Source organism: Molothrus aeneus, chromosome 2 (assembly GCF_037042795.1).
Source record: "Molothrus aeneus isolate 106 chromosome 2, BPBGC_Maene_1.0, whole genome shotgun sequence".
NCBI classification, from domain to species: Eukaryota; Metazoa; Chordata; class Aves; order Passeriformes; family Icteridae; genus Molothrus; species Molothrus aeneus.
This window is the reverse complement of record NC_089647.1, coordinates 54,953,263-54,979,154: the sequence shown is the minus strand read 5'-3', so window position 1 is coordinate 54,979,154 and position 25,892 is coordinate 54,953,263. Positions and strand designations below refer to the sequence as shown.

Here is a 25,892-nt window from a genome sequence, read left to right as displayed (position 1 = left end):
ATGTTAGATTTCTGCCCTGTTGGGAAAGAGCTTTATTTGCTGTTCTTTTTAGAAAATGTGTTGGAAATGTCACGAGACCTGGCAGTGCTGTAGGCCTTAGATAATGTTAGTATTGATAAGACTTCTAACCTCAAGAGTACCTTTTCCTCTCTTTAGCTGATTCTTATCAACCTGGCTGGCAGGACCTTTAATTTGTCTCCTCTGAGACTACCAGTTTCAGCACTGAGGAAATGTACTGCTTTATCCCTAATACTTGCCAAAGGCCTTATTTAAGTAGTAGAGAGGCAATAAATGACTGGGTTTGGTGTTACAGTTGCTTGTCTGTTTACATTTTTTCATGCTTAGCCTGTTCATTACTAGTTTGTTTGCTTATTTTTTCTTCCTGATTGAGAGAGTCTGTATCCACCTCTGACCTGGTTTTTTTCACTTTATCTGTTCGCTATGGTACAAAATCAGGAATCTCCTAGGAGCTAACAAATAGCTTTCTGTGGAGCTGCAGCAGGAGATTTGTAGCTTGAAGTTTTCTATTAACAATTTTTTTTTTAAAGTTAATTTCTCTGACTTCTGCTACAATAAAGAAAATTGCCTCTTTGAAAGCTGGCATATGAAAAGCAAAAAGAGAATTTTGTACGATTTTTTGTCCATTATTTATTTATTAATTTCAGGATTATTAGACATTACTTGTATAACCTCAGTGTTGCACTGTGTGAACATCTGTCTTTATCACAAAACCAAGACCCTCAGCTGACATTGAGTGACACTGAGTCCCTTTCTCCTCATCTCATAGTGCTCATAGGCTCTCTCACCACACTTCTCTCTCCTCATTCTCACAGCTGGGGGAGCCAACACTGCAGATTTCCCTCAGCATCAGACTCCAGCCTCTAGCAAGCCCCTTGGAACTTCATCTTCCTGGGGCATTTCCCCAGCAAGCAGCCTTTAGTTTCTAAATCTGAATTCTCATCTCCTTGATGAGTTTCTGTTGCTGATAAAGTGCTACCCCCGACACAGGATGCCAAATCTCTCTTCAGGACCTGTGAGCAAGGAGACCTTGTGCTTTGGTTAGAGCAGGCTCTCCATACCTGGAACAAAGCTGCCCCTGAAAGTTTGGTGGTGTCAAAGGGAAAAAAAGGTGTATCCTGGAAAAGCATAGAGATCTAGCTTTTCACAAAACTAAAATAATGCTTGGCGTGGGACTAGTGGAATACTCCTTTAATGCCCAGAAAGATGATGGCTTTCATGAACGGTGTGTAAACCAAGGTTATGTCCCCCAAAGTCACATCACCAGTGAACAAGGCAGTATTGTAATTTTTAGCATTATCAGGAGAAGCTTACAGACATTCAGAATGACTCAATTTATAGGAGTCATCTTCTAACAACTTGGTCTTGAAATCCTAGCATGTTGAGCTTGCATATTATCATGTTGTAATGGTGTTTTAAATGAGTAGCTGCTGTTTACAGCTATAATTTTTGTACCAGCTTTGAGCTGCACAGATAGAAACAGCTACTTGGGAGACTGTTGCATTAGCTGTGTGTGGTACTCCTACTACAAACATTCTTGGGAAAAGAAATCAACTGTCTAATTCTACAGAATATTACACAATTTCAGAAAGAAAAGCAACTGCAGTTGCTTTTTTGGAGTGCTTGCTCATCCATGTTCCTCAGGTGTCATCATACATCTTCCTCCTACCTTCCCCAGTCCTTGCCATACTGCTTGTTTTCTGGCATTTTATTGGGAATGATGATGATTTACAGAGGCAGTGTTTTGAGACAATGTTCTCTGTGATATACTAATACATGGTAGTTACAGAATGTCTATTTCAAATGTAAACAAACCCCGAAATGTTTTTTTTCTGATCCTAAATTTCTTGTGCCTTACTTATTGATTTTGTTTCAAAACAGTAAATTATGCAAGCCTCTCTCTTTATATAAGGATTCATTCATTTTTTTTAACTAGTAGTCACTTTCCTGTCAATCTACCCTGTATTGCAGGGCAGCAGACAATGTTAGGTTTATGTAATAGTTATTTTGCAAAGATGATCCAGCCTAGAAAATAGTACTTATTTTGTCACAGACCCAAGTGAACTTGTGCTCTTCATCCCCAATCCTGGTTTATCAGTCAGTAGTAGTAGGGCAACATGACCCACAAATAAATGAATGGATTAGACACTGTTCTTATTAAATTCTAGTTTTTGTTGCCTGCCCTTATTCTGCTTGTATACTAATGAGGAGTGGGGGAAGAAGACAATTCTCTTAACTTCTTCTCATCTTACTGAGTGGAAACCTTGTAATGCTTTTAAGAGGCGAAAATAACAATGCCACTGATTTTCTGCAAATGATGTAATTTTTTACCCACTGTAGAAAAGAAGTGACCTGTTGTCACTTAAACAGTTGTAATAGGTACAAATGCAAAAAAAAAAAAAATAAGACATGAGCGTTTGAAAATATCAATAGTACAATTATGAGGCTGTGAAACACTGGTCAGTGGGTGAGTCAGTACTGAAGGTACAGAACTAGAGCTGCAATTTGACCTTGTTGTACAGCCTCTGTATTTCACAGCATCAAGACTACCTCCAGAAACCGCATCTAACTTTAGAAGTCATTGGGCAGTAAGACTGGTTAGAGACTGAAGAAATACTTTGAGCGGGCATTGTATCTATTTTTCTCAGTATTTATTCTTTCCTAGGCATTCCTGACAAAGCCCCCCAACTGGCCTGATGAAAAGAAGGGGTACAGTGAAACAAAAATGAAAAATAGTTGTATGATGGGAGGAGAGAACAAGACAAGGGAAAGAATGTGAGGGTCAAAGGATCAAAAATGAGGGTTCTCCCAGACATGTGAAGTCTCTGGGTTTAGAAACAGTTCCCAGTCACTAGGGAAAACTGGGCTAAAACAGGCTTTAGTCTGACATAGTGCAGCCACTTGTAGATTTTGTTCTCAATAGAAATCCATATGGTTGGTACCTATGCCAGTGTACTGCCAAGTGTGATAGGGTCCTTGGCTTCTCCTTCACCACTGGGAAAAGGCGACCATCCAGGTGTCAGTATTTTGGTTAGTTTGGCAGCTATTTATATTTTTCCATGAGTAGTCATTCAAGAAATTAATAGGGGCATAGGACATTTTTTTGTAGTCTATGCAATTTAGTCCTGCCTTCAGTTGCCTCTCCTTTCTGCTTGGTGACGCCTTTTCTCACCTGACAAAACAGGCAGTGAGGCCAGCAGAGCTGACCAAGCCTGGGAGCAGGTTAAGTGCCTCCTTGGGGAAATGGGAGGAAATTCCTTCTAATTCCTACCGGAGCAGTTGAAGATCATCAGAGAAATTATGGTAATTGTCATTCCTTCCTCATACTTGTAGGGCAGTTCTGTAAGTTTGTTGTGATCCAAGTCTTAATGAGATAAAGGAGAATAAAAATATTTTGCCTGCGCATCATATACTATGTAATGTTAATGTTGTTAGAACAACTGTGGGTATTTCTGACTTAAGCCCTTGGTTTTGCAGCTTTCATATTGTCATAGCAGTTACTGAATATGAAATTTCCAGCTTTAAAGAAAAGACAGAAAAGGTAGCTGATGCATAACTGGGTACTTTTTCTGGCTCATCCTACTGTGATGGAACACAAGTATCCACCTGACTGACTGAACATATGCAAAATATATTTATATTTAGTATGTTTATGAAGTACAAAGGAAACATTATTTACAGTATTGAGGTTTTATGTGGTTTTTTTTGTTCATATACCAAAACATGACAGTCCCACCCTGAAAAATTGCTCAAGTTTATATCTAGATTGAAGTGTCTAATTGTAGCTGATATGGCATGATTCAAGACAGTTGTGGATTTGTTTAGTCTGAACAGGGAAGGGAATTAAATTTTTTACCTCCGTGTTCCTTTCTGCTGTGTAATTCAAAGAGCTGAGGTGCCTTCGATCAGAGGTAGCATGTAAAAATTTCAAACCCTGACATTTGCAGAAATGCATCACTGCTCATGAAAAAGGGAAAAGAAATAAGATTGAAGTTAGTGGTGCAGCAGATGACTTTACATGTCTGCCATAGATGTCACTGTTACTTACACAGAAATATTCAAAAAATCCAGTTAAAATTACGTAAGGTAATGAATCATTGAATTTTAAACAAACAAACAAACCAACCAATCTGCAATAAACCAAGCAAACAACACAGGTAATTATTTTAATAATGATTAGAGAAGTACATTTTTCATTTAAAAAAACCTTTTTTTTTTTCAAAGTGCTCTTTCATAGGTTGAGAGGGCAGTAGATACTCTGAACCAAAAGCCCGGCAAATAAATCTTTTATGAATAGCTATACAATATTCTTAGAAGATGTTTCAGATGGTTTCCATGTTACCTGTGATTATCAGCTTATGAATAACTTATATTCTGAAAATATTTTCTACAATAAATGCAGACCCATCAAATTCTCTACTGATTTTTCATGAGCACAAGTCATGCTCCAATAAAAAACTGGTGCTGCCTTCTGATAGGGGAGTGCTAACAATTGATTTCTTGGTGTTTGCCATCCTAAGAGCTTAACTGAAAGGCGAGCAACCACAACGTATTTTAATTAACATATATTAATTGTTTGAAATAAAAATTGGTTTTCACCTTCCTTCTTTTCAGCTGCAATTACATTTTAAATTTTAGTCAAAGACCCAGGACAAATGAAGGTTGTAATCAAAAGTGTTTAAATGCAAATGGATTGACATCCCAGGAGCAACAGCCTCCTCCAGACTTTGTGCTGATGCAGGCTGTGTATTTGACAGCACTGTGAGCATGCTGCTTTAAAACTTGTGGATTCATTAAGGAGTTTTTTTAGATTGTCTTGTCACTTTATCTTGCTCACATAGAGAATTGTATCTACAAAGGGCTTTTCATGTAATTGTTCTGTGTGATTGTGTTTCTAGTTCTTGTCCTAGAAGATCAACAGGATTTTGTATTTCTTTTAGGGAAGCTTTCACATTTGCTTTTCACAGAAGTCCTACAGATTCTTATAAGTACAAGAGTAGTGGTTAATGAGGATTTTTTTAATACCTCAATTTGAAAATAGCTTGGAGGGGGAGGAGGGAAGATGACACATGCTGGTGGCACATGTAAACAATAGTATTTTACTATGTATCTTTTGTGTGTATATAATTAATGAATTTGGACAAATTCAGAGAAGTTTTGGGATACACGGACAGTTCTTCAGCTTCTATGCCTGAAATGTAAAGTAATCTGATTTTTAAACATTAGAGTCTGGAAAAGTTCCACATAGAACCATATTTTTTATAGAACCACATTTTTTGTGAATTGTAAGTCTGTAACAGGAGGACTAGATAGAAAACATCACAATTTCCAGACAGTGTATTCATTGTGATGGAGTTCTCTGGAGAGGTTGAATTCCCCCATTTGATAAAATCATATTGGAATATGTTTCAGTCACTGCTCCCTGGTCTGGAGATGTAGCATCACTTATTAATTCATCTCTAGCAAGGGACCTAGTTAGCAACACCTGTTGTGTGTTAAAAGTGAAAAAGAGTTTCATGTTGAGGGATAAGTGGACCTTGCATTTGTATTCTCAGTCCTTCATACTTAGGATTGATTTGTTCCCCCTAAAATCCAAACCACAGCTGTTCTCAGCCTGTCTTCTGTTAGCTGTTTTCCTTGGTTGTCACTTCTGGTATGGATTGTACTGCCTTTTGTTGACATTGTTTTTTTCCTGTATAAAATCAATGTTTTGGGACACTACTTAGTTGGTTTTTTTTTGCTTTCTTTATAAGCATTTTACTTGAATTTTGGGTTTGTATAAGCTGTGAATGATGATTGGTTTCAATGACAAACAACACTTAGAGTTAGTACTGCTTCTTCTTGCCTTTTGTGATGATTTTTCTGCTTGCTTTTGTGAAATGACTGGTTTGTAGTACTTGTGTTTAAATCAGTTACAGTTGTTCTGTAGAAACTATTAAAACTTTGTTTAAAATATCAATTAAAAGATTTTATAAATAGTGGAAATGAGGAGAATGAAGGTATTTATTCTGTTACTTAGAGTGAATTGTCTTTAATGCCAGCAGGTGGTCTGTTCAGAACTTATAGTACTCATTGCATTTAGCAAGCCACTGTGCAAAGCAAGGGCTCTGTTCATTGCCTGTCCTTATGAGCACAAATGATTGCTAGGAAATACTGACTGTGGCATTGTTGGATGCCAATACTGGAAACCTGTTACACTAAACTTAATGTCAAATACTTTTGTTAGCTATTTGATATGATGTATGATTAGAAAATTTAACATTCTGTGCAGATTGGACCCAATTCCTATGATAAAATTATTCTCCACCAGCATTATTTTGTTGGCTTACATGTTTCTGGCAGCATTAGTGTAGCAATATGGTATAAATTTGGGGTTAAGTGAGTTGAGAAACCATTTAACTTAAAAATTAATTTGTTTATTGTAAACTCTCTTGCAATCTTGTTTTTTGGAAATTCAGTACAATAGATTACCATAAACACTAATGAACAGTCAAAATAATTTATTCCAGTTAAAAGCCATTCTTAATGTCTTATAAGCAAAACATTCTTTAAGCCTGCTTATTATCTGAAAACACTCTCACTGCTTTTCAGCAGAGCGGTTAGGTATATGCACATTCATCACACAGGTACACAAAAATTCAGCTAGACTCTCTGGTTGAAAGACAGCATTGAGAAAACATATTACAAAGAGCATAAAGCATTCCATCTGTTTACAATGTTAGCAGATAATTCTTGTTAAATTCAGGCATAGAATTTTCATTCAGCTTAAGTAAGCCAGAGATAGATGTCATTATGAGATTTACATACCATTAGCTCACATCAGTTGATTAGTAGCTGAGCTCTGTGGTACAGGGCTAGTTAGATGCATTATTTGTGATGCCAGGAGGCTGCAGCTCAGGGAGGTTTATTGGCTGCGTGCTCGTTGCCTTTGTGATTACTTGATAAAATGCAGTGCATCACTGTGAACAATCGACCCTCTTGAACAGTCCAGACTGGTCAGCAGTCTAAATCCACATTTTAAAGCTGTCATTATAGCCTCAAATTTAAGAGTTTCCAGGGTGCAGACAAAGGTATTGTCCTCCTTCAGTACCAGTCGTGTACCGTTTTCAGACTTTATGAAGTACTTGAATTGAATAATATTTGAAGATACTGAAAACTCCTCTGGAAATCCATCCAGCCTGCTTTTGGACACCAGTACAATTCTGGATTTTATTTTTGCAATGAATTCGGGAGCATTACAAAAGATTCTAAGTCCTTGTGAACGGTCGTGGCTGTCAGTTATTTCCAGGAAAGTAGTCTCTCGGGATGCTAGCTGTTCCTTCTCCCACCTTGATTTCACTGCCTCTGAGAGTACCTTAAGCTGGAAAAATTCGGCTTCTTGTGCCAAAAGTTGATTTTCTCGAAACCCCTCTGGTAGAAGAAGTTCTCCGTTCCGTAGGAAGTTGAGGATGTGTCTAAAAAGGAGTCCATCTCTGTCTATGAAGTAATGACCGTCTGCATCAAATGGGCACATTATTCTTCCATTTATGATCCCCTCCAGGAAAGAATCTGGATACTTGGTTAGTGTCTGTTTTTGTGTGATATATAGATAACCACCGACATTCAGAGTGATCAGAGACGTTTTGTAGTCCTTGTCTAGCTCGGAGCTTTCAGAGTTGCTGTTTTTTTCTTCGCATTCATTTTCTCTCCTGCTTCCTTTTCTCTCCATTATTGAAGCTAGGACAACAATACAGCTATCCTGCTTTGCTCTTGTCAGCTTGCAAAGAGGATGTTTCTTATTAAAAAGCACCTTTATTCAGCTCCAGCTCGATGTTGGAATGGAAATGCTGCTCGCATTGCTCTGACTGTCAGCTTGGGTTTGCAGTAGGTGGCGTATTGGCTGTGTGTGCAGGGAGATAGCAGGAATATGACTGTAAGAGAGAATTTGCATTTAACTGTGTAAGGGAAGAAGCGTATAACAACTGTTTTATTTCTTTCCCTTAAGTCTAAGTAGTTTGCATAGCTTAGGGGGTTCTGCACAGAATTACATACTGCTGTACTAAATGGCAACTTATTTTTAATACTTGAAGATGTATTTGTAGTATCAGCTGGCCAAATCATATTTTGTACTTATGGTGTTAAACAGCTTCATTTGTGTTTCAAGGATTTTTTATTTTCACAAAGCCTGTTTTTTCATGTTGTTTTTTTAGTACTGATTACCTGATGCCTACAGCAGGACAACACAGAAATGAAAGGTGTCCCTGTGTGTATAACGGGTGTGTCATCTGTGGAATGTGTGCATGTGCATGTCACTCATTTATCGGGCACTCATTTATTGTGTAGCAGTAAGATGTTTCCACAGAAGATACCCTGGAAGTGGTGCTAAGGACTTGTTGGTCTGACTGTTCTAAGTTTGTGGCAAAAGCTTTCATTTGCAACCAAAGGGTCTATCCTCACCACCACGGGAACAGCAATCTGATTAGGTTTTGCTTTTTGCCTTCCTGTGTGCCATAAACAAAAACAGTTTCACAGGGAGGATTTACCATTTATATTGATGGTGGGTTTTAAGTCACCAGAGCTGTCTAGCATCAGTTGGTTCTTTCTCGATAGGAAAACTCGGCTGCCCTGTGGAACAAAGGGCTTGTGTGCCTACAGATAGCTTTGAACATCACATAACACCATAGCTTAGCAACACTGGGGTACAGGGAGGCAGAAACATCGGCACAGCACACTGAAATCAAATGCCTATCTTCTCTCCTGTACTTTGAGCCTCTCAGTTGCCTCCTAGAAAAAGATTTCCCCTTTAAGCATTTGCAGTTTGGAGCAGGAAAGGAAAAGCTCTCCACAAATCTCTATGGGCGTTTCCTTGGGGAGTGGACAGATGGGAGCCACTGCACACATTCCCCAGCACTGGTGGGAGCAAAGGCTTTCCTTGGGTTAGACCTGGAGAGGAGGAGGTTCCATCTTTGTCAATATGTATTTTTCACTTTAGAGATAGATATGTCCTGCTTTGTCTGACTGGCAGCAGAAAGGCAGATTATTTTTCTGTAAATTCTTCTGCTCTAAGTATCTTATTCCTACTGCTCCCACTATCTGTAAGGTTCTTTACTGATACCACAGAGTAATCACTGTACTATTTTATTATTTGGAAACTGACTCTAGTGAAAATGTTTTTCTCCCACTTTTCTCATTGCCAGGGTATCCTGTCCCTAGTGCTGATGCACTAAATTTTTCTGCTGCTGTATATGATATATTAAGCAGGTATTATTAATTAGGTTTGATTTACCGTGGATTAGTAATGGTTTTATTTTTAACTCTTTGATGCTATGGATATGTTTAACATAACTTCAGTCAGAGATTTCAATCAGTTTCTAATTTTTAAACATTTGGACTTTTTTTCAAGATTAACTCCTTTCACTAATTACTAAGGTGTTCAAGTTACTGAATTAGTAATTGAGAAAATGAAAAAGCCAATTAGTTTCAAGTAAGATTTTTTTTCCATTACAGGAGACATTAATTCAAATTTATTTTATTGTCAAGTGATGGAAAATTCACTTAATGTGCTTAGATTGTGCATAACTAAAATATTGAACCATCTTATTGTCTGTTAAACCTTAAGAGAATCATTGGTCATTCTTTCATCTCACACAGTGAACTTGAAATATTTTGAAGCTGAGCTAGGAGCATCCTGGTACAAGTGACTAGGGATTTCCAAGGAGAGAAGGGATTTGTAAAGGACAAGAAATTTTCCATGTCCAGTTAAACTGTCTGCATTTCAACAGACAGAATTTATAGAACAGTGTGTGTTCTCTTTTCTTCATCTTCTCAATGTTCTAACACTCGCAGTTGATATTTTCCACTTTTGTGAACAAGTAAGTATTCTTTAAAAGATCATGCAAAATCATTTTAGTGGTTTGTATGATAAAATATTCAAAATGGATTTGGTGTGGAAAATATACTCTGGAGTTCATGAATATTTACACTTAAACCTTTGAGACTTGAAAAATTTAGAGCTGCTGTAAAATTTTCATCCCCACAAACCCATGTAGCTTTATTTCACTGCAGCTGACAGTCATCTGTAACACAAAACTAAAGCCTGGAATTTCTCAGTGAAAATTTTCCACTTTTTGTGCCATAATACAAGACTTTCTCAAAAAGCTCTAATTCTTCCTTTGCACTTGGTGATACATATGGTATTGTAGTGCATGTAATTTTAGTGGGGTGGTTTCATATAACTTAGTCTTTTTTGAAGATGCAGCTATGGTGGATTTCCTTTTTTCTGTCTTTTTGTCTATGCACTGAAAGACCATCCAAAAGTTCATTTTGGCAAAGATACAGAAGTATTTCTTGCAATCAAGTTAGAGACTTTGACCGTTTTTGTCCTCTGGGAGTCTTTTGTGTTGTGTACTAGTCTGTGAAAGCTGAGATGTGCCCAGTGCACCCCAGATCTTCTTGCTTCCCACTTGGATTGAAATGGAGTAGCTGCTGGATGCTTTCCCCTGTTGTCAGTGAACTGTTTGTGCCCTATCCAGCTGAAGTGTTCTGTTTGCAGTGTGGGGTAGCAATCCTGAAGTGACTACTGCTTCATGAATTTTTAGTGTCACCTGTATGCTGGATTTGCCCTTGAAGTAGGCAATAGTGCTGGAATCCAGCAATTGAAAGGATATTGTTTTGGTTTCAGATTAAGTCAGGAAATACACTGAGCACCCTTGTGCACACTTAGGAGAGTTGCTATAGTAGTTGTACTCCCTTCCTAGGTTGCACACACTTTGGGTTGCAGCAGAAGGGCAATACACAGAGATTTCCCGGTTCTTGCTCAGACAAGCTGTCCTGGAGACAGTGAAATTCAGTGCTGGTGTCTAGCAGCTGCATAGAAAAACAAAACTTAGGAGGAGGGGGCTAGGCATCTGCCCTTCCTTCTGCCCTACATGTTTCCTTTTGGAAAATAAGTTCACTCTCACTCAACTTCCACCCTCTTCCTGAACCTCCTAGTCTGTAAGCTTGAGCATGCCATGGAGCTGAGGATTCAGGACCAGAACACACCATGGAAAAGTTGGTGCTTTACCAGTAGTTCAGCTTACTTGCCTATCCAAAGAACATCAGCTTTACTGACAATCTGCTGTCAGTAAAAATAACCTGGGTAACCAGCTAAATTTTTTATTAGAGTACAAAAGAAATGAGGAAAATTCTCAGCTATTGGAGGGAGAGAAATTCAGAAGTGTACTAAGAAGCCATGCTAATGCAATCTGTTAGGGTTATTGAGGCAGTTTGCTAGTCATTTAATGTCATAACACAGAAAATTTGCCACATTGTTGGACAATTAGACCATTCTGTAGCTCCTGTCTCAGTGTTGGTAGCGTAGAAATTCTCATTTCAAAAATATCTCCAGATGTTGATTAACAGCTATTGAAGACAAGCTCTACATAGTAATTAAAATTAAAGATTTTCAAACCAGAAAGTCTGAATAATTTGCATTCAAGAGTTTCTAAAGGGCTGTCTAAAAAACTGTCAAGGTTGCTGTTGATATTTTTAATAGTTTTTGAGCCCTGCAATTCTACAAGACTGAAAACCAGATGCTGTGGCAATATCTGAAAGATGAATTAGATGAGACAGGTATTTAAATATGAAAAGGTACTGTATGAAGAATGATAAAATATCTGACTTGGGAATCACTCAGTTAAAAAGTAAGGGAGATTAATATTATGCAAATCAATGTATGGAGAGAAAATCGGTGGTGCTAATTTTTTTTGCCCTTTTTTTAAAAATTAGAATTTGTTCAGCAAAGGAGGTGATGCTTTTTTCTGATAAATCCTTCAGTATGTTTCATTTGTCATTTTGTAGTAGAATATATACCACATTAGTTTCCCTATCATTCTATAGATAGCTATAGAGAACTTAACCTGCAGGCTTCAAACTGGCAAATGTTAAGCAGAAAATTGTCACTCAGGTGCTGCTGTGATTTGGTTCTTGGTCCAATTTTTTTCTAGTGAGTGATCCAGGAGATTGTTGCTGATGGTTTTGGAGATGATACACCTGAGATTACAGTCAGTAAGGTGATACATTGGTGATGCAGAACGATTTGGATAGTTGGTTAGGATAACATTTTATTATCACTAAATACAAAGTTTATATGCCCAGGAATACACTGTAGACAGAATTTGCAGTATTTATGTTTGCAGGAGGGTTAGGGCAGGGGTTCAGATCTATGTATAATAGGTCATTGACAGCTGAGCATGAGTTCTGTGCAGTGGTCAGTAAAACAAACATAGGATGTATCACTGGATGCCGAAATGAGGGAATGCCAAGTGAAAACCTGGAGAGCCTCTTCAGTAGTTGCATAGCTACCAGGGAAGGATGGTCTGAGAAGGACACCAGCTTCGAGGCAACAGAGGTGCCACAAAATGCCTTTGGTCTGTAAAAGCAGAGCTGAGGTCTAGTGAAGGTAGGGGCTGTTCCTTGTCCAGCCAACACATGCAAGAAGGCTGGGAAGCTGCACAGTGGTTTAAGTGAGCAGTATGAGCTTACCAGGACTTCTGACTTAGATGCTGGTGTGCTGGTTTTGGCTGGGGTAGAGTTAACTCTCTTCACAGTGGCTGGTATGGGGCTGGGTTTTGGATTTGTTCTGAACACAGGGCTGATAACACAGGGATGTTTTTGTTAGTGCTGAGCAGGGATTACACAGAGCCAAGGTTTTTTCTGCTTCTTGTACTGACACACGGGTAAGGAAGTTAGAGGTGCATGGGAGGTTGGGAGGAGACACAGCCAGGACAGGTGACCCAAACTGACCAAATGGATGTCCCAGACCATGTGACACCATGCACAGTATATTAAGTGGGGAAAGAAGGAGAAAGAGGGGGGACATTTGGAGTGGTGGCATTTGTCTTCCTAAGTAACTGTTGTATGTGGTACAGCCCTGTCTTTATCTTAGCCCATGAGTTTTCCAGCTTTTACCCTTCTGAGTCTCTCCCTGATCCTGAGTCTCTCACTGATCCTGCAGTGAGTGGCTGCATGGGGCTTGTTTGCTGGCTGGGGTTAAACCATGACAGCTGGGAAACAACAGCCCATCTTCTAACAGCTGAAGAGCTGGAGGCACACATGCCCACAGCCTGGCCTTCCTGCACTCTCATCTCCTTTTTCCTGCTGCCTGAGAATCATGCATCCTGAGTGTGGTCTTCTTCTCCTTTTTTCCTTGGCACCACTCACAAGGCAGAGGAGTTGGTAAGCTCCAGAACCTGACCCACGTGCTGTCAAGTCTGGCTGTGAGAGACAATATCTCAGGAAAGACATACATGAACTGGACTTTCTCAGGCTAATAAAAATGATTAAGAAGCTGAAGAATTGGCATAATGGAAGGTTCAAGAAAACATGATTTATTTTTATTAGGCTTGATAAAGGTGAAGACTGTGTAAGTGCTTGGATGGACAGAAACGCTTTCCTAGCAGGCTCTTCAGCTTAGCAGTCAATGGTCCAACAAGACAATGGCTGGAAATAGAAGCTGAGTGCAGTCAGACTAGAGGATTGATACATTAAAATCTCCAAATCAGTCCATCTCTCTCTCTCTAAAAACTGCAACAAGCCAACCCCTATCAGACCATCTGCTGCACAGTTCCAGTAAATTTCTCTCCTGCCTGTTTATTAACATTGGCTTAAGTGTTTCTATCATATTCTGTTCTTTGAAAATGATTGTCAGCAGGATTTCAAGCTGGAATCTGTCTCGCCCAGCATATCTATCATCTCACTGAGACAATAGTTGAAATTACTTTATGAATTGGCACCAGGGCATTCAGGCAGGGAGGTCAGGATGAGCATGCATCTAGTGATGAACATATGGGTTCTGTGGAAGAGCCTGTCTGGAGCTGCATTATGAGGGTACTTTGTACCTGCCAACACATGTTGGGCATTTGAGAGTGTGAGGCTCTTGGGAAAATGTCTTATTTTCCCTTCTCATCACTGATCTCAGCTAGTCTTTCAGACCTATTTATTTATTTTCTTTGTACTATCTACTTTGAGTAGGTGTTTTTAACAGGGAAATACCAATTCCATGCCTTATTCATCCATTACCTCCTAGGCTGATGTGACTATGGAAATATCAAGGCAGATGTGTAGCATTTTGGATATCTTTTCATTGCATCTTTCATCCTGCAACAGTTGAAGACAGACCCAAGTATCTGAATTTGAGTTTGGTCAATGAGGTCTAAGTAGGCTACAAAGGGAATAAAAACTGTGTTCTCTCACTGCAGTCTCGTATCTGGAGGTTTGCCTGTATCTTTGTGTATTCTGCTAGACTCAAAGGTTGTGTTAAAATTCCAAAGAGGGTCCAAGGAAAGTGGGACATAAGCCTTGGTGTTTGGACAGTGAATGCTCTTAGACAGCAGACAACCTTAGCTGCAAGGTGATGTTTGGGAGACTATGCACAGCCTTGTACATTAAGTGATTGGAACATTTTGTCTGGATTTGACAGCAAAAGTCAAATCTGGATCAGTGGCAATGAAAAGAGGGTATTGGTCAAGACATCAAAGATGAGATATCAGAGAACTTGTGAATTCCCTAGCCCTGACAGTATTAAAGGACAGTTTGGATGGGGCTTTGTGCGACCTGGTCTAGTGGAAGGTATTCCTGACCATGACAGGGGGGTTGGAACGGAGTGATTTTTAAGGCCCTTTTTAACCCAAACTATTATGTGATTCTGTGGTCATGTTAAGGATAAACATGTTTAATTGGCAATGTTCATTTTCTAAATAGTTACTGGGTAGGAACTCTCTGCTTTACTGATCCTGATCCTTGAAACTTAAAAATAATTTGAAAATTGTGCAAGTGCAGGGAGATTGACAGTGACATGTCAGTGAGTGTTCAGGCAGCTGGGTTAGATGGTTCAGATGAATATAGGTTAACTAGCCTTGAAACCTGTACCATAGAAGTGAGCAGAAAAATTGTTATGGCGCTCAAGAGGTATCTAAGACTGGAAATGTAATGAATCCTAGCAAACATGGCTTTATGTAAAGTTTTTCTGGTCCAATAAACCTAATTTTATTTGTTTTGAAGATTATGAGTTTAAAGTAACAGCACATTTGCAGCCTGCTTAGCATTTCCTATTGCACATAGTCTAGATCCTTGTGACATTCTGATTTATATTAAAAAAGAAACTAAAACAAGCACAGAACAAGATTAAAAACTATCTGACAATTATCAGAGAGGAATTATGAGTAGGAAGCCTCTTGAGTTGTAGTTTGAAGGGCTTACTCCAGGATTAGCAAGGACAACAGTGGTGAGAATCACTGCTTATAAAATGTGTTGTCATTGACACAAATGCAGGTCAGACAGTGAGTAACTATGACAGGACTGTCATAGTGTGACTGGGATTCCTTAATTCACAGAATCTGTTTTAAAGACAATGTTTTTTTTTACCAAACCAAAGGCAATTACACACCTAGGCAATGCAGAGCCCATAGGTAAAATGTGAGGCTTAGAGAAGACTCAGAATATTTGTGTAGTAATATAATAGCCAGTTAGTAATATAATAGCCAAACCCCCAGAACTTGGTTTTTAGAGACAAATGATCTTAACTCAGTTTTAGCCATCTAAGCATGAAGCAGTCATGGGACACAGACACCATGTGTGCTCTCCTCCAAGAAAACCTACAAAAAAACCCCACTGGGAAATAATTTAATTCTAAAAGTGATGGGACCATTTTTTTCCTGACAGTCTCCCTTCCTCCCGCTCTCTGCTGAATTCATAGATTCTGAATAACATTCAAATGGCTTAAGTGAGGTGAGAGAAATTCCAGCTCCTGTGTCTGTTATTTTACTTCCATGTATGGTTTTCATAAAATCAGTTCAGTAGTATTATGTCCGGTTTCTGGTCTCTTTTATCTTAAAGCATCATTTCGAGATTGAAAAGGTGCAAATAAGAAATAAATAAGAAATCCCAGACTGATTTAAGTATGGCAGAAATGTCTTGTAATGAGATAATGCATGAGCTTAATTGATTCATTTATTGGAAAGGTGATTGAGAAGCAACTTGATAACGATTTGTAAGTACTTTCAAAGGGAGAAAACACCAGGTACTGAAAGACTCTTTACCATAGTATAGAAAGTCATAAGAAGAACCAACTGCTAGAAGCTGAAGCCCAATTCTTATTAGAAATTAAGCAGCAATATTAGTACCACTTAAGCCACAAATAAGTTACTATGTTCTGTAAAGAAGAAAGACCATACAATTTTTCTGTCTGTGATACATAGGAAGTCAGGCAAATCTTCCAAGTTGTCTCTTTTGACCATTAAGCTGGGAATCCACAAAATCACAAGTGTTTTAAAACAAATTTTCTTCTATTTCATTCAAACCTATCTGAAAAAATATGGCTTTCATACTGCTTTCAAAGATTTAGTTTGAATCAATCCAATAAATTTTAGATTAAATAACTTAAAAATTCATGATGTCTAAGTAATTGTTTCTGGCATTTTTCAGGGAGAGCAAACTTAGATGTGTGGATGTAGTAATATTTCAGTCTATAAGATGATAGGAAATCCAGAGGTGTCTCAGATTGCCTTGTGTTACTTGGACATCAGTATTTCTAAGTGTTTCTGTCATCTTCTGTGACATTGCCAGCACAAGGTGACAATGACAGTGTAGTGCTCTTGGAAGGACATTTCAGTACTGAGAGCTAGTCAAGCCTTTAAAACTCATCCTTTCTTGTAATGCAAGGCTGTTCCAGAGGTGTTTGTTTAACACAAATTGCACTGGCTATGCCCAAAACAGATGGATAAATTGACACGTGCCCCTCCCACATCCACACAGCATACACTAGAACATCATAGTAGAAGTGAAGAAATTTGCCCACCATCACTTCTCTCTTCATTTCTACATTAAGTTGCTTTTAATTTTTGGGTTTACCTACCGTTATGGTGTAGGCTGGTACTGCTCTGTTAGTCATTGTTGCTTTAGGCAAAAGATGGTCACGTAGGGTAACAAAGTGACTTAGTGGTGAATGTACTGAGAGGAGTATTACCTAAATACATGTATGTGGTGTCCTAGATTACTGACTGAAAGCTTTTACTTCTTTTCCCTGACTGTTACCATCCTCTTGTATTATTACTTGTTTTGCATTGTGTTCCTTCAGTGTACTTTTTTAAAAAATTGTAACAAGAGGAAAATGTGGTACTATTTTCCTGCGTATAAGAGTAAAATTAGCTTTTGCTTTATCTTCCACTAATTTTGGATACTTTGATTATTGGATTCTCTTTGTAGATTATTTTTTTCACTGACACTGATTGTATTAATTGCCCATTTACAAAAAAGTTCCTAGATAATACTCTGAGTGCAACATCTAGAGAAAGGAGTTACAATCTCTTATTTAAAATTTGATCTCTGTGATTCATTCTTAATATGTAAAATATCTGAAGGCAAAACAAGGAAGTCTAGGGTATACCAGCTATGCAAACATGTTTTTCCTGCTTATTTCTTTGGTGTCTGAATAGCAGAGATTTTAGAGCTTGATTTGAGGACTTAGAATTATGTTATATTTAGTAAATTCTTAATTAGTGAAAAATAATTCAAATGCTGACCATCTTGGTGGATCTTATTTTCATGTCCGGTTTTACTTCATTTTCTTTTCATTCTAGATAAACTTGCCTTGGAAGGAATAGTGGTGCAACGTGCTGAATGCAGACCTGCAGCTAGTGAAAATTATATGAAGCTGAAAAGGTAGGAGTCCTTCATAACAAATGATATGTGACATCTGATTTTGGTGCTTTTATTATTGCCTTACTAGGGAAGGGTGATTTCAGTATTGTCATGGTCTTACACCAGATCTACACAGAATCAGAACTGATCTTGCTTTTGGGGTGCATTTACTGTAGGGAGGGAGTGAAGGCTGCTGTGGGCGTTGTATCTCCCTCTGGTTTTGTCTGGTGGGATGATGCAGACTTCTGCATCCATTCATATTCAAATCTCTTACTAGAGCACATGTACCTTTTCATATCTGAACATATGACTGTATTCAAATATGATTCAAGCTGAATTTCCTGAGACTTAAGGGATTACATCGGTCTGCTTGGGGTGCACTTCTTGAGTGTGGGTTTCTGTGGATCACCCAAGTTTAATTCCACTTTACACTGTGCCATGCTAGACAAAAAGGATCTCTGAAAAGACACTTAAAATGTCCAAAATAGGAAAGAGTTTCTGGAGAAGTGCTGGACCTAAACTGGCATGGTTCTTAAAAAAGGTAGTGACTGAAAATGCTAGAAGTAGCATGGAAACCACAACACACACATTTAACAGGATCATTTAGTGACTTCTGAAAATTTAAGCAAATTTTCTGGAATTTACCATGTGATTCATATATCTTATGGGTAATTAACTTGATGATGTTCTCTAGTAATCAGATTTGGGATTGAATTGTGCCTTATGTTAAGTCCATCTTTATATATTTTAAGTATGTGGGTTTTCATTGAATCACCTTTTTGTACTGTGAGTTTATTGTAAATAGAGAAATTTAAAGCAGGAAATTTCAGGAAGAGAATTGTCTGTGACTGGTTTTAAAATTGTCAAAAGAAACATACAATGCAAAGTAATGTTATAGAAAAGGACTCATTTCAATCTGGCAATTTTAAATGTACATGAATATAGAATGTAAGATGTATTTGCTTCATACTTGTTCTAATCACAGGTTTCCTGATCCAAGTGCTTTTTTGCTTTTTGTACATAGTTGATCAGATAAGCTTCTTCTGCTAAGGGCACAGAAGGAGACCAAAACAGAACTGATAGCTTTAATTAAGTACTACTCAAACTTTGAATTTTTCAGCATTCTGCTTTCTGTCACGCATGCATGGATGCAGCCCCTCCTGGTATTTGGTTTTGTCATGTTCTACTCCTATAGGAGCAACAGAAGTACAAACACAAAAGCATATTTTGTCTTTGAAAACATTGGCAGGTGAAAACAATGGACCATTGTTTTTTCCTTCCTCTAGAAAAATTGTCAGGCTGTTTATTCCTACTTTCTAACTTCACATGTTGTTAAAGATTTTTTGCCTTCTACCAAGAAGTTAAAAAAAATAGTCTGATCTGCTGAGAATCAGCATGAGATTTAGCACATCTAACAGTCACAGCCTCAGAAGGAATTGGTTTATATCCAAATACTGTATCTGGTATTTGAGTAGTAGGATCTAACTTTACACTCCCTTTATGCTCTCCCACCCTGAACATGCTATAGTCTGTACATAAAAAATGGTGACAGCATTAAAGATAAAGCACATACATTATGGAGCTGTGTTATATTAAACCATTTTGTTCATTTTTCTATTTACTGTTGTGCTTTATATGAGACAGACTCTTCAAAGATGGATTTTATAATATTGATAAAACAGCAAGTCTATTGTGTAGGCTTTGAGTGCTATAATACTAAGTTGAGTTGGGAAGGAAGTAAAATTAAAAGATAAATGCAAATGTTTAAGATCTAGAAAATGGAGCTGCCGACTCTCAAAATCTGTAATCACTTTTTTCTGAGAGCTGGCAATAACCAGAAAGGATGATATACTTCCTGGTATTAAATGCAGATAGGAATCCTGTCTATTTTGCCGTCTGCATCTGGGTTGAGGAGATCAGCTAATGGATGCCTGGTGTGGCATTGATCTCCTTGCTGCTCTGTGGAGTTTCAGCATGAGGATGAAGCAATGGTCTTGTGATGGGCCTGCTGGCAGTTAAGTGGGAGATAGCATGACGTGTGGGTTTAAGGATGGATGATGAAACTACAGTGACTGGTGACATGTGTGAGTGAAAATGTTAACAAACGTAGTAGTTGGGAGGGTTTCCCCCCTGCTTTTGATTTGATTACAGAAAGGATGGAGGTGGCTGATGTTCACAACACGTTGAATACAAGGTACAAATGTGTGTCTAGGGATAGCTACTCCCTAACTAAGGTAAAACAGAGGCCGTGTGACCTTCACTTGGTAATCCATTTTGCAAGTTTTGTTGTCGGCAGTTTTATTTAATTTTTTCAGTTTTCCTGAATTTCACATTCTAGAACAGGGACAAATACCATGAAACTCCCACTATCCTGCACTAGTAAAGCTTTGTGCTATTGAAATTCTTGCAAAATTTGATTAGCAGTGTATTTCTTCATAGCACCTTAATGATTGGTTTTACATTTGCTGTTATTGAGGCTAGCTGGAAAATAATATATGTGGTTTCCAAGGACCTGTCATGATTTCTGTCTTGTGGGAGTGGATCTTATGATCCCATTTAAAAATATTTGGACTGTGTGGGGAAAAAAGTAGGCAGACCATTCCTAACTGCTGTCAGCTTTGCTGTGCAGTGTCACAGAAGATGCTGTGCCTACACTACTGTACAGTAATTCCCTTCTTTCCCCATGGAGCCTGTCAGACAGTGGGGGCACATGTGAACTGTGGTAGCAGTGCGTGTGTCACAGGTGGGGGTCACACACATGGCTCACTGTGCAGCACACTCTGTATTTGCACCAGGCTTGTGCCCCGCCATTCATGCCATCCAAGCCTTTCCCTTCTGTCAGGCTGCCTTAGGCAGGCTCCACATCCTCCCTAGCCTGTCCCACACACACCAGACTATTTTCTTACTGTAGTCAGCTTTCCACCATGAAGATACATTGTCTGTGCCTTAATTTTGTCTTTCTGAGGCTTAAGAGATTTTAATTTTGTGATTCCAATGTTTAAGCACTTTGGATTAATGACTACTCTAAAGAGAGAGATCTTCCAAGGTGCTTGTCTGCACTGGCAAACATGGAGCACAGGAAGAGAGGAGTTCCCCAGACATTCAGGATCACTTTAGGGTCCAGATGACTTGAGAGGAGATGAGAATACGATTTTGATATTTCTAAGGAGTGTTTGCTGTTCACAAAAGGGGGAAATTGGAGAGCTGGGGTTGTGCGGGGGAAAAAAAAGTGTCATAAAACATTCCTTTCTTTTTTTTTTAATACACTTTCTAGCATATTAATTATATTATTTGTGGAAACTGATACTTTCTTAAATTTTGGGAGCGACCATTGATCTGATCACTGTATCTCAGTTTCCTTTTTGTAAATGCCTGGAGACAGAGGATAAAAACGTAGAATTTGCTGGCTGACTTACGATTCTTCTTTTGTTTTACCTTAAAATGGCTTCCTTACAGTATTGTATGAAATTTGCCTTCTTTCTGTATTTTAAATATCATCATCCCAAATCAGTATCATTGTAGCCATTGTAGCCAATATCATTGTAGCCATTTCAGATTCTTTCTGCCACGTTACCTGTTTCTATCCTTGCACTAGTCCTCACGTCTGTTCTCTTCATCCCTCCAATTGTAGTAAACTCCCTTCTTCCCCAAATCTTTCTCAGTTCCCCTCTCCCATTTCTGCTTCTCCGTTTCCTCATAGAAAATATTTTCAAAAGTATTTAGACCACATCAGTATCTTATACATTTCATTTTAAGGTGAAGTTAAGAAGAAAAAAATCTCTGAGAGCGACTTCTGCAAATCTCCAATTCAGACTGATGTGCTCCAAGTTGAGTAGTTACAGAAAGGTCTCTAGGACTGTTCAGGTCCTCTGCACTGGGGTGGCTGGGCAGCAGTTCTCAGAGGAGGTTTTGAAGGCACATGTGAAGTGCAGCTCAAGCAGTTGATGAATTGTGTGACGTGTTTGTTTGCACTTCTGCAACAGTGGAGAATGTCAGGCAAAAAAGGATGAATTCAGTGCCCTTGTTTCATTCTCAAATGTGATGCTGAAATGCTGGTCACCTTTCATAATGGCTTTTGGAAAACTCTGGTTTGACTATACCTAACCTGAATTACTGAAGTCTCACAAACCATACACCAAGTGAAGAAAGAGGAGGAGTCCTAGGATTACCAAAAGCCTAGAAGAGCGAACATTTAACACTGCAACAAGGGTTGTAATCCCTATAGCTCTCTTAAGTAATTTAAAAATATGTCTTGAAGTGTCATTAGTGAAAATAGTGGTTGCCAATATGACAGCTTGTAACAAGGCTGCAAGAATTTTGTGTATCTTCTTGCTTTTTCTTGTAAGAGTTTTCTATAGAGAATATAATGAAAGTCCTTATAAAAGCTGCTGGAAGAAATGTGCATAATAGACTTTTAGGAGTAATGGGTTGTAAAACATTCTAGAATAATGAACTTCCACATTTGAAAAGTCATATTTCTTTACAACCATATTATGGAGGCCTCTTGAAGTCCTGAAGCTTCGTGTTCTAGGTCAAATAAGTGGAATTAAATTAATGCAGATGAGATGCTCACTTTTTCTGAAAAGTACTGAGAGAGTATTGACTGACTGACAGTTCAGTATATTGCTGAAAATGAACATTATGCCAGGAGTTTGGGGTTTTTTTTTGGTTGGGGTTGTTTAGGGTTTTTTCCTTTTTTTCCGCCCCACAAATATTTCCCACTAGCAGAAGAAAATGAGTCATTTGACCAGCATGCCACTTCCTTATATTCTTGTCAATATGCTTAGTTGGCTATGAATTCCTTTCCAAAATACATAAGTATGCATACTTCTGAGCATTTTCCACAAAGGCTGACGTGCTGCACAAATGCTGCTCAGTTTGTTTGAGGTGGGAAGCCAGTTTTATGCAGGGCTGAGATTGCATCTGCCTGTCAGTCAATGCAACTTTGATTTTTCAAGTATCAAAGATCAGATTCTCTGGCTTGAGGTAAGATTCAGCATAGTAAGAAAACACATTCCTAGGGTGTTTTAAGTTACTCATCAAGTACAAAAAAAAAATTTTTTTTTCATATGATAGAGTATTTCTAATCACAGTTTTTCCTGAAGAGTTATGTGCACTTTGTAAAAAATACATGTTAATCATGTTCATGTAGGTTAAGCTGTACTGTTAAGATATGTATTTAATATGATTCTTGTATTCCTGGGCACCCACCAGTTTTTAAAAAATCAAGCAAATAACACTCTAATTGTGAACAAATGGACTGCAAAGTAACAGACACACTTCAGTATGTGTGTCCATTTTCATCCATTTTTCACATACTTTTACCGGAGTAGTGGAGAGAAGCAAGTAAGAAAAAACAGGTTTAAGTGAGATGAGCTCAGCAACTCAGAGAAGTGGTTTTTCCCCATTTCAGTGGTCAGGAGTATTGGTTTTGTTTGTTTCCTATATATTTATTTGTGATCTTAGACTCTTTTCACTGTCCCTTGTCCTTTTCATTTTGTCTGTTATTTTTTGTTGTTTTTACAAGTGGTGTTCTGAGACTGGATTTTAATAGGCCTTTTATATTACCATGCTTTTTTGTTCAGTGATATGAAAAAGGTTGTAATTTTGGTCATTGCTTCCAGCCATTATAATGATACTAATAAATAAAGCATAGCCTACTGTTGGTAATGCAGCAGGTATTTTATTGTGTTTCTCTTAAGTCTGCAGCTGGATGCAGAAGGTTAATATGTTCTTTCTACTCCATTGTACTCTTCAGCTTCTTGTAGCCAAGTGTATTCAGGCCAATCTGAGGGGGGTTGGGCAGAGGGGAAGAGGCATAAAAGTTTTTTTTTTAATACACTTTTTAGCATATAAATTATATTGGTTATGGAAACTGATACTTTCTTAAATTTTGGGAGATACCATTGATCTGGTCACTGGATCTCAGTTTCCTTTTTTTTGGTAAAAGTCTGGGGACAGAATAAAAAAAGTAGGCTTTGCAGGCTGACTTACGATTCTTCTTTTGTTTTATCCTAAAATGGCTTCATTAGAGCATGACCTGAGATTTGCCTTCTTTCTGTTTTTTAAGTATCATAATTTCCAGGTGAGAGTCACAGAATCACAGAATGGTTGAGGTGGGAAGGGACCTCTGGAAGTCATCTGGTCCAAACACTCCTGCTCAGTCAGAGCCACCTAGAGCTGGTTGCCCAAGATTGTGTCCAGATTCCTCTGCATTTCTCTGGAACTGAAATAGCTTCTGAATAGAGAGCATAGTGAATGTGTTCTGTGCCTTTTTAGAAAGGTATGTTGTTGATAGAAGCCTAGCATGAAGGTCATTTTCAGAAAGAGGAGAGATGCTTTGGGATGAATATTTAAGAGTTTATGGCAAATACTCCATGAATTTTTCCTTATACCTTGGGGAAGGAAATCAATTGTTGTAATTGGAGAGTTCTCATTGCTCTGGGTTTTTTTTTTTTGACATAAAGTTCATGAAACAGAGGCATTGCATTTAAGAACATATCTAGTTTGCCTTTATGGTAATTAGCAAAATAGCATCCATTTCCTTTCTATCTGCTGAAAGCAGAGGCTTTCAGGCTAAAAATAGTCACCCTGGAGTATGTTCAGGCTTCAGTCGTAGCCAGCTTCTTCAGGCTGGAAAAAAGCCTCACTCAGTACCAGTGCTCAGCACCAGAAGTTCTGGATATTTATAATTCTAGTAAACCTTAATGTCAGGGGCACTGATTCCTTCTCTTGAAACCAGAATCCTTGGTGTTGTACAATGCTGGAGGTCCTTTAACCAGGGCAACAATAATTGCAGAGATATCTCTGCTGCTAAGGTGCTTTCCAGATTTCAGTGAGGGACTTGTTTAGTATGTAGGAACATACTTTCTCTTCCTAGGGTAGCACATTCCTTTTCATCCTCTTTTCCATCTGTAATATGAAAGTCACACTATAGTGGGTGAAAATCTGAGAGTTCAGTTTTAACTACCATGACTGATCTGGTGTTACTGATGTAAATAAAAAAGCTCATTTCTTCGTTGGTGTCAGCATTTTCTCTGTTGCAGAGCTCACTGAAGCTCACGGATCTCTTACTGGCCACCATTCCAAATGCTGTAGTCATGTTGAGTACTGCCAGTGTTCTGGGTTCTGCAAAACTGCTTTGGCAACTACTAGCCTGACAAGCTCAATTTTTCACAATATGTAGAATGTCAGCACCATACCACATCTTCTATTTTTAAGCTGCTTTGTTCACATACTATTTATGATATTTGGAGTTTGTAACAGATCAGTAGACTGGTATTGTCTAACAGTTCCCGCTGCAAAAGAGCTCCAAAAATTCTACGGTATCATTGAGTACCAAAAGCTACCTGGTGCAGAATCAAAGATTAAAATCATTAGGTGGCAAGTTCTGTTGCTGATGTATTGATTTCCTGGCTTATCAAAACATTTCTGAAATTTATGAAGCTACAGGAAGGCGCTGAGACAGTGGTCTGAAAGGTAGCAGGGTGCACGTGTTCCTCCAAATAGCAGCTGTTACTTGGGATGTCACCAAGTTAAAGGAAATTCATAGATGACAGACTGTCCATCCTCTGGTTTCTGGTTTTTTCTTAAAGGAATGTCTGTCTGTAGGATTCCAGTGCTTATCAAACTGGGTTATCTTGGGATAAGTGGGTGATTTAATTCCTGAAGAAATGGCAACATTCCAGTGGAAGTTTAAGTCCCAAAGTGCCATAGGACCAGGTACAATGGAGCAAAGTTGTGGAGGTACCTTCTGTGCTCCTTAAAGGCTGTGTGGGTGGAAAAGATGCCAGCTTTGGAAATTATTTACAACATTGCACAGATATTAATACAAGATACTGAAGCACTGCAACAATCAGTTAGTACGCAGGCACGATCCTGAAATGTTTTTCAGTAGGGAGGAAATTGTGCGACCACCTGCTAATGCTTGAGTCTGGGATGTTTTTAAAAAGGCTTTGGAGTTGAATTCAAATTAATGCCATAAAATGGAAAAGTGCAGTAAATTACTTCCTTTTGCTTTAAGTGAGAGATATAATTTAAAATTCTTTCAAATCTGCTCATCTAGTCTAGTTAAACTCACTTTATTTCTCTTGAATCATCTGGATAGAAAAAATGAGATTGCCAGTATCAAAGGCCAATAAATTATACTTAAACTGCAAATACAGTGAAGGAACTTTAAAATCATAGGAGGCTTATTTACACTTCAGATCAAATGC

The 25,892-nt window shown here is 38.3% G+C and overlaps 2 protein-coding genes across 2 annotated transcripts in view; one reads left to right on the top strand and one right to left on the bottom strand.

Annotated features, from left to right (window-relative positions):
* GTF2F2 (general transcription factor IIF subunit 2) overlaps positions 1–25,892 on the top strand; it is a 78,918-nt gene that overhangs the window by 19,180 nt on the left and 33,846 nt on the right. Inside the window, exon 6 of the mRNA XM_066571384.1 lies at positions 17,616–17,697. Within this exon, the coding sequence (XP_066427481.1) occupies positions 17,616–17,697 (82 nt within the window). The remainder of the gene's footprint in view (positions 1–17,615; positions 17,698–25,892) is intronic.
* On the bottom strand, positions 6,413–7,880 carry KCTD4 (potassium channel tetramerization domain containing 4). Its single transcript, XM_066545012.1, has one exon. The coding sequence runs from the start codon at positions 7,724–7,726 to the stop codon at positions 6,953–6,955; it is 774 nt and encodes a 257-aa protein (XP_066401109.1). The 5' UTR covers positions 7,727–7,880; the 3' UTR covers positions 6,413–6,952.

Excerpts from the sequence above, each read along its gene's own strand:
- KCTD4 (XM_066545012.1), bottom strand. The coding sequence starts at position 7,726 with ATGGAGAGAAAAGGAAGCAGGAGAGAAAATGAATGCGAAGAAAAAAAC.